The 14950-nt window shown below is 39.6% G+C and overlaps 3 protein-coding genes across 3 annotated transcripts; all 3 read left to right on the top strand.

The window, feature by feature from the left end:
* Window positions 1–56: 56 nt before the first annotated feature.
* LOC133725953 (triacylglycerol lipase 2-like) lies at window positions 57–2850 on the top strand. The gene is made up of 9 exons (XM_062153376.1): window positions 57–926; window positions 1023–1133; window positions 1230–1370; window positions 1448–1558; window positions 1667–1810; window positions 1894–1934; window positions 2014–2093; window positions 2177–2272; window positions 2358–2850. Exons 1-9 carry the CDS (start codon window positions 738–740, stop codon window positions 2675–2677), a joined length of 1233 nt encoding a protein of 410 aa, XP_062009360.1. The 5' UTR covers window positions 57–737; the 3' UTR covers window positions 2678–2850.
* A 902-nt stretch (window positions 2851–3752) lies between these two features.
* On the top strand, window positions 3753–5897 carry LOC133744006 (triacylglycerol lipase 2-like). Its single transcript, XM_062172108.1, has 9 exons — window positions 3753–3956; window positions 4057–4167; window positions 4262–4402; window positions 4495–4605; window positions 4712–4855; window positions 4937–4977; window positions 5068–5147; window positions 5233–5328; window positions 5417–5897. Exons 1-9 carry the CDS (start codon window positions 3771–3773, stop codon window positions 5734–5736), a joined length of 1230 nt encoding a protein of 409 aa, XP_062028092.1. The 5' UTR covers window positions 3753–3770; the 3' UTR covers window positions 5737–5897.
* A 5178-nt stretch (window positions 5898–11075) lies between these two features.
* Window positions 11076–13159, top strand: LOC133732387 (triacylglycerol lipase 2-like). Its single transcript, XM_062159935.1, has 9 exons — window positions 11076–11216; window positions 11410–11523; window positions 11634–11774; window positions 11862–11972; window positions 12052–12232; window positions 12304–12319; window positions 12464–12543; window positions 12654–12749; window positions 12840–13159. The coding sequence occupies exons 1-9, from the start codon at window positions 11076–11078 to the stop codon at window positions 13157–13159; spliced, it is 1200 nt and encodes a 399-aa protein (XP_062015919.1).
* The last annotated feature ends 1791 nt before the right edge of the window (window positions 13160–14950 follow it).

Genomic DNA, 14950 nt, shown 5'->3' with positions numbered 1-14950 from the left:
GTATAATGTACCCTTGGTTTTTGCTAAGATTTTGTTCTACCATGTTGAGCCATACCCATCTTGTATGATTATGGACCGCCCGGAGCTTTTGCAAAGTTGGTCTTTGGTTGATTGCTAATATAAACCAGTCTCATTGTATTCAACATGGACGTTGAAGAACATAGTAGAATTTTCTAGGAGTTGTGATTAGAAAGCAGAGTTCTCTCAATCAAAGGATAGAGGATCGGATTATATGAGTTTTGACCGTCTTTTTCATCTGCTTATGATATCTGCATAAATGTAGCAACTTTGTTTACCAAATGAGGGTGATAGTCTTGGTTTTCTAAGCCTGCATGCATGGGCAGTACGTCTTCATGGCTTCATCTATTACTAGTGAGACAAAAGTAACAGTACCAACGAAGTACCAAGTATAATTCTCTGGAATGAACATATTTTTGGGTTTGCATACTTGGATCACTTGCTTGTCTGAAATTTGAAATAATCAAGGAAATTCTTGTTTAATATGGAATCGAGGTAGCGGTGAAATCCAAGGTTGTTGAAGTTTTCTGATTGTTTTAAATTACAAAAAAGGTAGGCCCTTTAGATCCCTTGTTTTAACAATACAGTTCAAAACCACTAAGCAATCTGTTGACAAAAGTTGTATGACTCTGTGAGCTCCTCATGTGAAGGTCCATTTCTGTTTTTATCTGTTTTTTCCGTACCTATAAAAAATGGCAGAACCTTTATTATTATAACAAATGAAGATGGCGAACATTGGTACCCCTATCATTGTAGTTGTTCTGTTCTGGGGGTTGGCAGTTGGAACTCGAACAAAGCTGTTCTCTGAAGAAGATGGGATTGCTGTTTCGGCGTTGGCTCCATCTGGTAGTGATGGCATTTGTGCATCAATGGTGGAAGCACAAGGCTATCTTTGTGAAGAACACACAGTATGTGCTGCTTTCTTTCTGTTCAATTTATCAATGAGTTGCAAATCACTTTTAGTAGACGTTGAGGGATATTAATTAGTTGCATTTGGTTTACAGGTGACAACAGAAGATGGCTACATACTCGGTATGCAGAGAATTCCAGGGGGGAAGTCTGGGGCGACATCAGGAAACAAGGTACCGGTTCTTCTACAACATGGACTCCTCATGGTGAGTACTTCTGTTGCAGGAAGTTGAGTTTTCTGTAAGTTCAGTAAAATTAGTATGAACTGAGATGTAACAGTTTATATGGTGTGTTGTGAGCAGGATGGGATAACATGGCTGCTCCTACCTCCAGACCAAGCTTTGGCATTCCTCTTGGCGGATAATGGGTATGAGGTGTGGATTGCCAATACCCGTGGAACCCAATATAGCCTCGGCCATACATCACTCACACCTGATGATCCGGTAAATACATGTCATTCTCCTTATCAAATCTCCTCTTGTTGTCACCATTTTGTTCAATAATTTTCGCTCTTTTCCAGGCTTATTGGGAATGGTCATGGGATGAATTGGTGGCTTATGACCTCCCGGCCACATACCAATATGTGCATAACCAAGCAGGACAGAAGATTCATTATGTTGGACATTCACTGGTGAATTTTACAATTCTGCAGTTTTGCTACTCCTATTCTGTTCTGTGATTTATTTGAAGATATAATGTAGGCATCTTAAGTGATGGGGAGTGTGGAATTATTTTGTAGGGAACTTTGATTGCTCTTGGTGCTTTTTCAAAAGACCAGCTAGTGAACATGTTGAGATCAGCTGTCTTACTTAGCCCAATTGCTCATGTTGGTCAGATGACCTCACCCCTTGCAAGAGCTGCTGCTGAAAACTTTATTGCTGAGGTGAGTGCAATTCCTTTTTCTATCTCTTTTAGTTTGTCCAACCGAACCATAGTCTTTGACAATCTATTGTCTTCTTATAACAGGCTTTATACAAGGCAGGTTATAGAGAATTTAATCCACGATTGTAAGAACAATGCTTGTTCACTTGTTCATTAAATTCTTGAAAACAATTCACAGATAGTAACTATGTTCTTTGTTAATAGAGAGGCAATAATCAAAGTTCTTAATGCATCATGTGCGAAATCAGGCGTTGACTGCACAAACCTCTTGACCTCTTTCACAGGTATGTCCCTACATTTCTAGATTCCTACTAATACTAGCACTTAAAACATCGTCTGTTGACTTGGAATTTATGTTAACTTGTAGGCCAGAATTGCTGCTTAAATCCATCTATTGTACAAGTCTTTCTAGCTCATGAGCCTCAGGCATCTGCAACTAAAAACATGATCCATATCTCTCAGAGTAAGTCTTTCTAATTTCCCGTTCACAATGAAATCACCACTGAGAAACACTGTTCTCCATATTGAATCCTACAGTTTCTGGGCAGTGATAAGAGACGGAAAAGTTGCGATGTTTGACTACATTGACAAGGATAAGAACCAAAAACATTACGGGCAGGACACTCCTCCAGAGTACAAAATGGCAAGCATTCCGCATGACCTTCCTCTCTTCCTCAGTTACGGAGGGGCAGATGCGCTTTCTGATGTCCAAGATGTAAAGCTATTGCTCAACAGCCTCAAAGATCATGATGGAGATAAGCTTGTGGTTCAGTACAGAGATGATTATGCTCATGCTGATTTTGTCATGGGTGAAACTGCTAAGCGAGATGTATATGATCCTCTCATGGATTTCTTTAAACTTCAGTGACAACATTACTAGTAATGCCAGTACTTTTTCTTTTCTTCTCTTTTTACCAACAAAATTTATACCAAAATGTAATAATAGAGACAATTAAAGTTTTGAGACATGATTTCTACCACAATTTAAGGTTCATTTGTTAATTGCAAGTTAGTGAAGATGTGAGAGCTAGACTTTTGCAAGGACGACAACTTTTGATAGTCTCGCACAGGATGCAAAGTTAACATGTTCCCTAAATATACATGGTAATTAAAGCTAATTACAATCCAAATTAGAGTCAAATTATAATCCAAATTATATTTCTAATTATAATTAAAGTCATAATCCTAATCATAAAATAACATGAAAATGTAAGAACATTAATTTCACCATGATATGAAATAAAAAAGAACCAAATAGGCTACCTTAAGTGACACATAGGCTCTACTTTCGCTTTTCTCAAATACACGTTTGGTCTAAGAGCATAATGATTCTGGACTCGAACACATAAAGTTAACCGGTTCTCTTGAACTCTTTATCATTGCTTATTAACATGAATGCGACCCTGATCGACCTGCAAAAGACGTAGAACAAAAGGTCTTATTAGTGCCAAACGAGGACTTTTGACTTTCTTTTTCATGAGCTAATAATATCTTCATAAATCTAGTGACTCTTTCTTTGCCAAACCAGGGTGATGGCCTTAGCTTTCTCGATCTGCCTGCATTGGCGGTACGTCTTCATCTGTTAGTAATGAGACAAAAGAAACATACTAGCAAAGTACAGACAAAGCATAGTTCTCTGGAATGAACATGTTTTTGGTTTGCATCCTTGGATCACTAGCTTGTTTGAAACAATCCATGCTATACTTGTTAAAATATGGAATCGTGGCTGAGGCGAAATCCAAGGTTGATGTAACTTTCTAATGATTTTTAATTAGGAAAAGGTAGGCCCAATTAGATGTCTTTGTTTAAACTAGACAGTTTAATCCACCAAGCAATCTGTTGAAGAAAGGAGGTTGTATACGAGATACCAGTACAGAGCTCCTCATGTCAATACCCTTTTCTTGTTTTTATCTTCTTTTCTCTACCTATAAAAGATGGCAGAACCTTCATTATTATAACAAATGAAAATGGCAAACATTCTTACCTCTATTACTGCAGTTGTTCTGTTCTGGGGATTGGCAGTTGGTACTAGAACAAAGCTATTCTCTTTCGAAGACAACGTGGTTCCGGCAGTGGCTCCATCTGGTAGTGATGGTATCTGTGCATCAATGGTGCTATCACAAGGCTACCCTTGTGAAGAACATACAGTATGTGCCTTCCCTTCAGTTCAATTTGTCAAGAGCTGTGATTTTTGTTTAGCAAACGCGGACTGAACTTAAGTGGTTGCATTTGCCATTTGGTTGATAGGTAACAACACAAGATGGCTACATACTCAGTATGCAGAGAATTCCAGCTGGTAAGTCCGGGGAGACCTCCGGGAACAAGGTACCGGTTCTTCTACAACATGGACTCCTTATGGTGAGTAATTCTACTGCAGGAACTTAAATTTTCATTAAGTTTAGTACATTTGTATGAACTGAGATGTAACAGTTTATATGGCGTGTGTGGGCAGGATGGGATAACATGGCTGCTACTACCTCCAGACGAATCTTTGGCATTCATCTTGGCAGATAATGGGTATGAGGTGTGGATTGCCAATACCCGTGGAACCAAATATAGCCTTGGACATACATCACTCACCCCCGATGATCCGGTAATTACTAATACTACATATCATTATCTTTATCAAACTCTCCTCTTGCTGTCACCATTTTGTTGTTGAATAACTTTTTCTCTTCTTTTCAGGCCTATTGGGAGTGGTCATGGGATGAATTGGTCGCTTATGACCTCCCAGCCGCATACCAGTATGTGCATGATCAAGCAGGACAGAAGCTTCACTATGTTGGACATTCACTGGTGAAATTAACAACCCTGTCGTTTTGCAACTTTTGTATGCATGTTTCGGGATTTATTCGAAGATACCATACAAATTTCATGTAACGGAATGTGGACTATTTTGTAGGGAACTTTGATTGCTCTTGGTGCTTTTTCAGAAGACCAGCTAGTTAACATGTTGAGATCAGCTGTCTTACTTAGCCCAATTGCTCATGTTGGTCAGATAACCTCACCCCTAGCAAAAACTGCTGCTGAAAACTTCATTGCTGAGGTTAGAGTAATTCCTTCCATCTATTTTAGCATGTCCAGTAGAAACAATAGTCTTTGACGATTTATTATCTTCTTATAACAGGATTTATACAAATCAGGTTTTAGAGAATTTGATCCAAAAGGGTAAGAACGGTGCTTGTACACTTGTTGGTTATATGTGAAACAATTGACACATGGTAATTTTGGTAAATTGACTCATTCATTAACTTTTAGACCAAAGGTAGTCCAAGTTCTCAAGGACATCTGCTCCAAACCAGGCGTTGACTGCACAAACTTGATGACCTCTTTCACAGGTAATACACATGTTCATATATACATGATTACTAATACTGACACCTAGACATCGTCTGTTGACTTGGAAGTTTCGGTAACTTGTAGGCCAGAATTGCTGCTTAAATTCATCCATTACCGACATTTTTCTAGACCACGAGCCTCAGGCAACTTCAATAAAAAACATGATCCACCTTGCTCAGAGTAAGTGTTCCTAATATCCAATTCACAGTTAAACCATCACTACTGGAAAGACTTCTGCTCAAAATTGAGTCCTGTGGTTAATGTGCAGTGATAAGAGATGGAAAAGTTGCGATGTTCGACTACAATGACAAGGAGGAGAACCAACAACACTACGGTCAGGACACCCCTCCAGAGTACAAAATGGCGACCATTCCGCATGACATTCCTCTCTTCCTCGGTTATGGAGGGGCAGATGCGCTTTCTGATGTCCAAGATGTGAAGCTATTGCTCAACAGCCTCAAAGATCATGATGGAGATAAGCTTGTGATTCAGTACATAGATGATTATGCTCATGCTGATTTTGTCATGGGTGAAAATGCTAAGCAAGATGTGTATGATCCTCTCATGGCTTTCTTCAAACTTCAGTGAAAAATTGAAAACCTCATTTGTACAAAGTAATATCAATACTTTCTTTCTTCTTATTTTACCAACAAAAGTCATACTAAAACAGTAAAATGTAAGAGTAGAATCTATAGTTGAAAGTTTGTACACATTGACACTCATTATAGTGAATGATTCTGGGAAACCAATACAGAGCCCCAATGACAGCATATTACCTACCTAGTCGTACCGCAAGCTTGTGGCACCTTGGAAAAGGGGACTAAAAGAATTTGAGGTTTCGAAACCAAGATCTCATACAAACAAATTCTTACTATCGTTTGAGAGTAGTAAAGGTGATGAGTAACAAAAATGAGTTGAATTAGTGTTGAGACGGTCGTTGAGTCATTTGACACGATTAATTAGACAAACTCTTAATTTTTTAACTATTATGTGCCCACGTGATACAACCAGCAGAGCCCTAGGGTTTCTAAGTAGAGTGTGGCGGCGGCGCGGTAGTCTTCACCGGCGGGCCTTCGTTGTAGGTCGCGAGTTGCAGACCTCTGTGTCTGTTTGGTGGTGACAGAGGGTCGGTAAGATCCGGGTGGTTTCTTGGATTTGGGTGACGGGTTTGGGCGCTGTTGGATCGAGGCAGATCGACGACGTTTCTGGAAGGTTGATACCGGCATGATTGGGGTCTGGGTCGGAAGGCGGATCTCTGGGCGGTAGTGTTGAAAGCGGGACGGTGAGTTAACCGGTCGGATTTGGAAGTCTGCGAGCCCTCTATTTTCCGGCAGGTCGAGCGTCTTGGTGGTTTTGTACAGGGGAGCGGCGGCTCTCGGGTTGCAGTTTTTGGCTTCTATTGATTGCGAGTGGTGGTGGACAGCTTTGGGTTCACCATGATCGGGCTTGACACTGATCGAGGTCGGCCGCCAGAGATGGTTGTGGCGGCGGTGGCAGATTGGCAGCGAGTGCACATGTCTCGGGCTAGCCTCGTTGGGCCATTTGGGCTCAGTCTCTCTTGGGCCCATTTGAGTAGGTCTGATTCAATCCAGAATTGGGCCAGGTTTGAGGGTGTCTTGCCACCCTCATTCATTACTTAGTGTTTTGGGCAGGCTTGGCCCGAGAGTTGACCTCCTTGGGTGATGCAGGGCCTTACGGTTTTTAAAGTGCCAGTCGTAATTCAGATCATGGTTATATGGAATTGGTAATTATCTCGAGTTGGGTTGGAGAAAGCGGCTTATGGATGAGGAATTGACTCCTATTTGTTTGCTGGGAAGTAGTTTTCTACTTCGTACCACAATTGCGTGATTGGCGGATGGTTGGCTAGAAGATGATTTTGCCTCAGAAGACACGGAGTTGTTCTTTGTATATGAGTCCGCTTAAAAAGTGGGCTTCATTTGATTTGTAATGAGTTACAGTACTTAGATAGGAACTTGGTTGTTATCCCACCATTTTTCTGTCTTTAAGGGTATATATGTAGACTCTGGCTTTTTAGCTGGTCATCTAACGCAATGAACCTTCTATTTAAAAAAAAACTAGCATGTGCCCACACTCTATGTGTGCAAGTGTGTTTTTTTTGGTAAGGAAGTGGGTAGTTTATCAACCAAAGCAGTTTTTTACAACAATAACTACTATTTATTTTATTTTAAGGAATTTGATTGTTTTATTATATTTTTTTTAAATTGACATTATTGTCCCTGTTAGTTATTTCAGTTTCTAAAGTTTTTTAATATTAGAGGGTTATATTCGTCAAATTTTTCAGTTTTGGAGAGCAAACTCTCTTCTCTTAATAATATATAGTATAGATATAGATAAACACAGAATGATACGAATAAGATTTGGTACACCTTATTAGAAACCCTATTAGGCAAGTACCTTATTGGCAATTTCAAATTGTATTTCTGGTATATTACCCACAAGCACGATAATTAACCGGTGTAGCTACCCTAGGGCGAGAATGGTCAATTTCTCAATTTTAAAAAATCCTTAATTAGTCTTAATTTTCAAAATTTAATATATATTTATCTTAAGTAGTTTTTTTTATCAAATTAATGAGGTCAGCCCATTATATAGATTCAGCAAACAGTACAAAAACGAAACACCCCTAAAGAGTCGACAGAAAGAATCGTTTCTTAGAGTACCATGAGACTCATATTCTAAAACAAGAACAAGACCCACTATACCCCCAGTACACACACCTTTTAGACAGTTCACACACTTTTATTCCAAACAAAAATCAGTAATCTCCGAAGCAAGATAAAAAAAACCCTCAAAGATTATGATTTTTGCAACCTAACAAAATTAAATAGTTTTCGGAAGAGGAGTAGTAGACTCTCCTTCCAATTCTGGCCGAGCCCACGACATCCACATCATCATCCAAAGCAAGCCTGGTCCAACTAGCCCAAGGTATGGAAACCTAAGGGCACCCAATCAGGAAATGCTAAGGGCACCCCATAGCTTTCTCCATGGAATTTCAGACCATCACCACCGGCAACCTGCGCTGTTGCCAGAGGACATCGACATCGTAGACCACCTCGCCCAACGCTGGTAGAAACACCGCGACCATCCTTGTCCGCCGATCTGCATCCACCAAAATCCAAATCCCCATCTCCTCTGCCATACGTCACAGCCACCAACCCTTGTCAGCAACCAAACGTTGCTTTGGGCTTGATACATCGTCTCTGAAATCCAAATAACCCCCATACAACACTGTTGGTTGAACGAAAGTGATGAGAAGTAAGATCCATTTAGCCATAAGGCTAGCAGTGGCCATGGCCAGCAAGATTGAGAATTTTGATTGGTTGAGAAGTTCACGATTAAACCCTAGCAGAGCGGCTAGGTCAGTTACAAAAGTTAAACAATAAAAGACTTATCTTAAGTAGTCTTAATTAATGAGCAATTAACTAGTTTCATATACCTTAAACAGTGAGTAGTCAGAACGCGCTTGCACGCGCCTGAGAGTTTCAACGCAGGTTACCCCCCCTGTCCGGCGGCCTGCCCTTACGCCGTCGTCGGATGGGCTATTGTCGACTCCATGTGGGTCAGGCGTGAGGCCGGGTCCCTTGATCAAGTTCCGATCCGGGTGATTGCGGTGGAAGTCAGAGAGGTGATGGAGGGGAAGTCTACGACTGTTGGTTGGTACTGGTACTCTCTTCGAAGGCCTAATCTGCGGCTTAGCGCACCGGTTCGACGGCGGCTAAGCGATGATGCGTCCGGCGCGGCGTGGCACGGGGCTCGGAGCGACCCGATCTTGGTTGGGTCATCTGATCCCGATCTGGGTTGGAGTGTTCCAACTCGGATTCTCCATGGTGCGTTGCAGATGGCGTCTCTTCGGGGCTGGGTTCCGATCTGGGATGGCAGTCCTCCATTGTGCGTCGGAGATGACATATCGTTGACGGCGTTCTGGCGAAGGCGGCGAGGCGGCGCTGTGCAGGATCCGACGGTGGCTGTAGTGGAGTTGGGTCAGGCCCGATGGACGGTTTGTGGATCTCCTTCCCCCTGGATTAGTATTGCTTGGGCTTGGGATCCCTTTTTGGGCCCGGTCTAGGCTACATATTTCCTTTATGTTATTAACTTTTTTTGCAGTAGCTGTTTACTTAAGTCGCGTCTTTGGCGTGAAATAAATCTCTACACTTGTTGTGGAGGACTAGTCAGGTCTGGTGCCTGGGTATGCACTCAATGTGCCTTGTTTGCTCTAGGTTGGCGGCGGTTTTTTTGCTTTGTCAAATGGTCGCTACCGCCTAGTGGCAGGATGAGACTAAGTGTCGTCGGATTTATTTTTCGGCGGCAACATAGTAGGAAAGCTGTGTTAAAGCGGGTACTTATGCTATGTTGTAATCGTGTTACATATCGAGTTATCTTTCCGTTATGTCACTGCTATGTTAAAGCAAATGGAGTAGCTAATTGTGCACTCTTTGCTAGTTGGTGCTTGTTAGAATACAAGTCTCCTGTAGAGATTTCTGATATTATTTCAGAAGATACTCTAGATGCTCATTGTAATCAGGGGTTTAGGCTCAATGTCCCCCCCTTGTATTCGACAGTTTCATTAATCAAGGTTTGAGGGCAGCCGCACCAGCCCTTTATTCAAAAAAAAAAGTAGTCTTAATTAACCTTGAACCTTAATAGAATGAAACAAAATTGATCATCCTCAATTTTGGAAAATCTTTAATTAGTCTTATTTTTCAAAATTTAATACAAACTTATCTTTAATCAGTTTTAATTATCCTTTTTTTTTTTGGGTTGAAAATTAGTTTTAATACACTAAATCTAATTGATACAAATCTTTTCAAGGTCCTCTTATCTTATTGATCGATATATGCCCATAATGGCATTGTACCCATGGTCTCATGCCATATGCGCATATTTATGGTTCTTTGTTAGTATGCTAAATCGAAGTAACATGTATTTTTCTTTTCTTTTTGAAAAAAAGAAGTAACAAATATTTTTTTTCCCTATATTTATTGTTCATCTCAAATCCCAAAATTATTCAACATAATTTAAGGGTCTTTCAATTTCTGCATTTAGTACAAAAAAATATATTAAACTTTAATTTTCTTATACTTATATGTTTTGAAGAAAATGTTATTTAGTTTTATTTTTAGTAAAAGATTGTGTTATTCCTAGAGGATGATTAAAAGTGAGTTTAATTTGTTAGTTAATACCAATTTGACATTCCTAAGTGAGATTTTTGGCTACGGCGTCATTGAAGGTATAACACACGAAATTCTATGAAGATGATGTTCAAAACTTGATGTGGACGGCACGTTGAACTAATTTTTGTTTCATTTGATTACTGAAAATTGAATTGATAATAGAATATACAAGACTAGGAAAAGATGTTTCACTTTAATAATGATTTTCCTTTGATTCATCACTTAAACGTTCATCGTAAACGTAAGTACGTTTTCTAATCTCTCTCTTCCCCATTGCACTGCTCAATCCATTAATTTACAAAAATTTCAATTTGAATATTACGATTTATGAGTTAATTGAAATTACAAGTTAATATGTTCATGAATAGTAATTCATAATAGTAATGGAAACTCATTAAAACTCATCGAGTCTCTCACTATTTCATTATAGTAATTGAAACTAATTAAAACTGATATAGTGAGACTAATTCATTATTGTAATTCAGGTAGAGGAGCGGATACACAATACAGGCTTTCTCTACTTCATTTGGGCAAAACATTTCAAAGTTTGACCTGCATATTCTCAAGTCAAAGTTTCTGTTTATATCATATTCATATTCATTACCGAAGTGACGGTTTTTGTAAATTAATATTCTGATGGATCTCTATATGCATGGCCTTCGTTTGCTATAAATAGCATAAACTGTGGATACTTGTTGCACCAAATCAGAGAGAACCAATTGATCTAGCTCGAAAATGGCCAAGTACCCTTCAAACCATCTGCTTCTCGTGGCTCTACTTTGTGCTTTTGCAGCTGCAGGAATCAACAGTCTTGATCAAAATGGTATTTGCAAATCATTGGTGGAGACACAAGGCTATACTTGCCAAGACCATCAAGTAATTCATGAACTGTCGCAAAATGATCCTTAATTAATTCTACTTTTATCAGTTTCGTTCACTATACTTGTTTATCGATCTCTCCACGTATATGAATTGCACGTGAGAGAGAGAGTATTAGCTTGATATACATTGTTCACTCATTTAGTTACAAATTAAGTTTTATTATGGAAATTTTGATGGAATATTTCAGGTAACGACAGAAGATGGTTACATCCTCGGGTTGCAGAGGATTCCATCTGGACGTTCCAGTAACAATTCGACCGCTCAGAAGCTGCCTGTTTTATTACAACATGGACTTACGATGGTTCGTACCTTATTATATGTTTGAACTGCATATTTGAGAGCTTGCAGTACAACATGTTGCATGTAAATTTCACACATTGACCGATTGAGAAACATTGTGTGCGGTAACAGGATGCTGCAGCATGGCTAATCAATCCTCCAGATCAAGCTTTGGCGTTTATCTTAGCCGACAAAGGGTTTGATGTATGGCTTGCTAATGCTCGAGGAACGCAGGCTAGCCGTGGACACCAATCACTCAGTACTAATGATCCGGTAAATACTTTGCTTTTACATATGGTAATGATCAGCATTCTAATCATTCACTAATGATATCAACATTATCACCCATGGATTCTGCAGACTTACTGGGAATGGACATGGGATCAATTGGCTGCTTATGATCTTCCTGCTTTCTTTAATTATGTGAACAATCAAACAGGACAGAAAGTACACTATGTTGGCCATTCATTGGTAAGTATTTAGTTTTTTAATTTAAAGAAAAAAAATTATGTAAAAGGGATGACTGAGGGTTGATGTATTTGAATTATAGGGAACATTGTCAGTATTAGCTGCCTTGTCACAACAGAAGCTGAGTAACACACTAAGATCAGCTGCTTTACTTAGCCCGGTTGCTTATCTGGGTCAGATCACCACAGTGTTGGGAAGAATTTCTGCTCAATCATATTCTGCTGATGTAACACTACTATATATTGACTCAACTTACAAATTTTGTAATTAGTTGAATATGTATTCTGAAATTTATTGATGAATTTACTAGAATCTGATCTGTTTCATTCAACAGGGACTCTACGCCTCTGGTATCCGCGAATATCCTCCTCAAGGGTGAGCATGATAACAATGTTAACCAATTTTGCTTCAGTAGAAGGTCATTAGTTTGCATGAAATGTATTACCTAATTCAGTTTGGTACATTTCCATAATCTTTTCTCCAAATCCCAACAGGGTAGCTGGACAGAACTTGGAGACATTTCTGTGCTCACAACCGGGTGTGGACTGCTCCAATTTTATGGCCGCTGTAACCGGTAATCCTAATGTTAAGCCTTTTCTCATAAGTCATAACCAAAGTAACTGCTGTACCTTTCATTTTTTGTTGATTGACCTGCATTTTTCTTTTTTGTGTTCCATTCTATAGGTCCTAATTGCTGCATAACTCCAACAAGTTCAAATCTTATCTTTCAGCATATACCACAGTCCACTTCCACAAAAAATATGGTACATTTGTCTGAAAGTAAGTCTTTCATGTCCTAGGTTCTGAGCTACGTACTACTAATTGCTACAAAATTTCAATTTTTGATTTGTGTTTATGGATTTTGGACAGTGATCAGGAGAGGAACAATAACAATGTTTGATTACATTTTTCCGGCCATTAACATGCAACACTACAATCAGCTTACTCCTCCGGTGTACAACATGGCAAGCATTCCGAAAGACGTTCCTCTTTTCTTTGGCTATGGAGGGAGAGATGCACTTTCGGACGTCAATGATGTGAAGGCTTTGCTTAATGACCTTAGTGATCATGACAAGGACAAGCTTGTGGAACAATACGTGGAGGAGTATGCTCATATGGATTTCATTATGGGTGGGAATGCCAATCAAAAAGTCTATGATCCTCTGCTCACTTTCTTCGGGCAACATTGAACGTCTTGACTCCCTAATTTGTAGTCTCTAGATCTTCCTTTTGTCTTGCATTTATCAATTTTAGAGACTTTTTTTCCTTTAGTAGTTGTAATAGCTAGATATGCATATTTTCATAATAGCTTTCTCATTGTGTATTACTTTGATTTCTTGGGAATAAAATTCTAATAATTAGCTAGCCCTTGTCACAATGCTGGCCGGATTGGTTCATCACTAATAGTAATTGATATATAGCTACAAAACAAAGGACAAAAATGTGAAAGAACAGTAAATTTTCAAATGCTACCAGGTAGCCTCAGAATGTTAAATATGAAGAACAAAGAAGAAATAACAAAACAGATCGAAATCATGTTTTTATTGATGAGCACCATGATCGATGAAAATGTAAGAACATTAATTCTAACATGATATGAAATCAAAAAGAACAAATAGGCCGGCTACCTTAAGAGGCCAATAGGCTCTACTTTCTCTATTCTCAAACATAGATGTTTGGTCTAAGAGCAAAATGATTCTCGGCTGCAGTACGTAAGAGCTGCTATAAATGGATCATCAGCATAATCGTTTCCCTTATGATGACTCTTTATGCTTTTCGATGGAAAGAAAAGATCCTCACAGCAAATAGCAGAAGTCGATGAAGCTGCATTAACTCGATGATCAATAAGCAGGTTCCTCCTAACTGAGGATCTGAACATTCTTTTCAGCTTGCTGAACAAGTTGATGAGCTTCTCCATCCTCATAGGCTTGTTTGCTTTGTTGCTCATAATGTATTTTAAGACCAACTGCTTGTTTCTATTTATACAGAGGGGATCGAGTTGGAAGAATGTGTTAAACAGCTCTCCAACAGAATGCTGGCATCACATGTATTTTTTTTTTTTTTTTAGAGTAATAGTCAACCACTTTATTGATAATAATAATAAGAAATATTACAACTTATAGATGTAGAAACTACATCGAAATATGAAATAACAATAACAATAATAGATGCAACAAAGCATCGGAAATAAAACCTAATAAGAAGATTAAGTGATGCACTGAAGCATTTGATGAAGCACCGGACAGAATCCGGGCTATGTAAAACGGTACCAATAGTATGGTCGACCATACTTCCACGCAAAGATATACGTCGAATAGAGGGTAACCTTCTATCAAGGTAACTGGTGGTAATGTGACCGACCTTGCCTACTCCACGCAAGATAATACGTCGAATAGAGAGCAATCTTCTACCTGTGTAGCCGAAAAACCCATTCCAAAATGCCAAAAAATATTGAACCCATAAACAATCTCCTGTATCCCAGATGCAAACCCTAATAGCAGTGGGCTCATACACCAATTGCAAATCCCCAAGAAGGAAGGCCCAACCAAAAACCCTACTTGAGCAATCCAACAAAGAAGAGGCCCAGGCCCACGTAATTCTCCTTCGGGCACCCAAGAGCGTTCTGGGAACCCCGACCATCCCTAACGTCGATCCCGTCTGCTGCTCCGCCTCCCTTGGCCGAAGAAAGATCATCTCGGTCCCACCAAGACGACTCCACCTGCCGGCCCCCATGTCACCGACTGGAATGCAAAGCTTGCCCAGACCCTTGACCCTGCTTCGCTCATCTTCTGTTGCCTGTTCACCACCTCGATCTAGGATGCAGCGAAGACAGGCGACAGCCGCCGCACACCGGGGAACTGGGTTGATAGAGCTAGCTTGTATCTATGAAACTAACTTAAAATTTTCCTTTTTTATGTTATTTCATAAATGAATGAGAAGCTCCACTGGCCTTCTCCTTTTCTTGATTTAGAACCGATTGT

This window comes from Rosa rugosa, chromosome 1, assembly GCF_958449725.1.
Source record: "Rosa rugosa chromosome 1, drRosRugo1.1, whole genome shotgun sequence".
Lineage (NCBI taxonomy): Eukaryota > Viridiplantae > Streptophyta > Magnoliopsida > Rosales > Rosaceae > Rosa > Rosa rugosa.
This window is presented reverse-complemented; position numbering and strand designations above follow the sequence as displayed.

Excerpts from the sequence above, each read along its gene's own strand:
- LOC133725953 (XM_062153376.1), top strand. The coding sequence starts at position 738 with ATGAAGATGGCGAACATTGGTACCCCTATCATTGTAGTTGTTCTGTTC. Across the intron at positions 1,559-1,666 it reads ATTATGTTGGACATTCACTG|GGAACTTTGATTGCTCTTGG; the intron begins GTGAATTTTACA and ends ATTATTTTGTAG. Across the intron at positions 2,094-2,176 it reads CCTCTTGACCTCTTTCACAG|GCCAGAATTGCTGCTTAAAT; the intron begins GTATGTCCCTAC and ends GTTAACTTGTAG.
- LOC133744006 (XM_062172108.1), top strand. The coding sequence starts at position 3,771 with ATGAAAATGGCAAACATTCTTACCTCTATTACTGCAGTTGTTCTGTTC. Across the intron at positions 4,978-5,067 it reads AGAGAATTTGATCCAAAAGG|ACCAAAGGTAGTCCAAGTTC; the intron begins GTAAGAACGGTG and ends ATTAACTTTTAG. Across the intron at positions 5,148-5,232 it reads CTTGATGACCTCTTTCACAG|GCCAGAATTGCTGCTTAAAT; the intron begins GTAATACACATG and ends GGTAACTTGTAG.
- LOC133732387 (XM_062159935.1), top strand. The coding sequence starts at position 11,076 with ATGGCCAAGTACCCTTCAAACCATCTGCTTCTCGTGGCTCTACTTTGT. Across the intron at positions 11,524-11,633 it reads TACAACATGGACTTACGATG|GATGCTGCAGCATGGCTAAT; the intron begins GTTCGTACCTTA and ends GTGCGGTAACAG. Across the intron at positions 12,544-12,653 it reads TTTTATGGCCGCTGTAACCG|GTCCTAATTGCTGCATAACT; the intron begins GTAATCCTAATG and ends TCCATTCTATAG.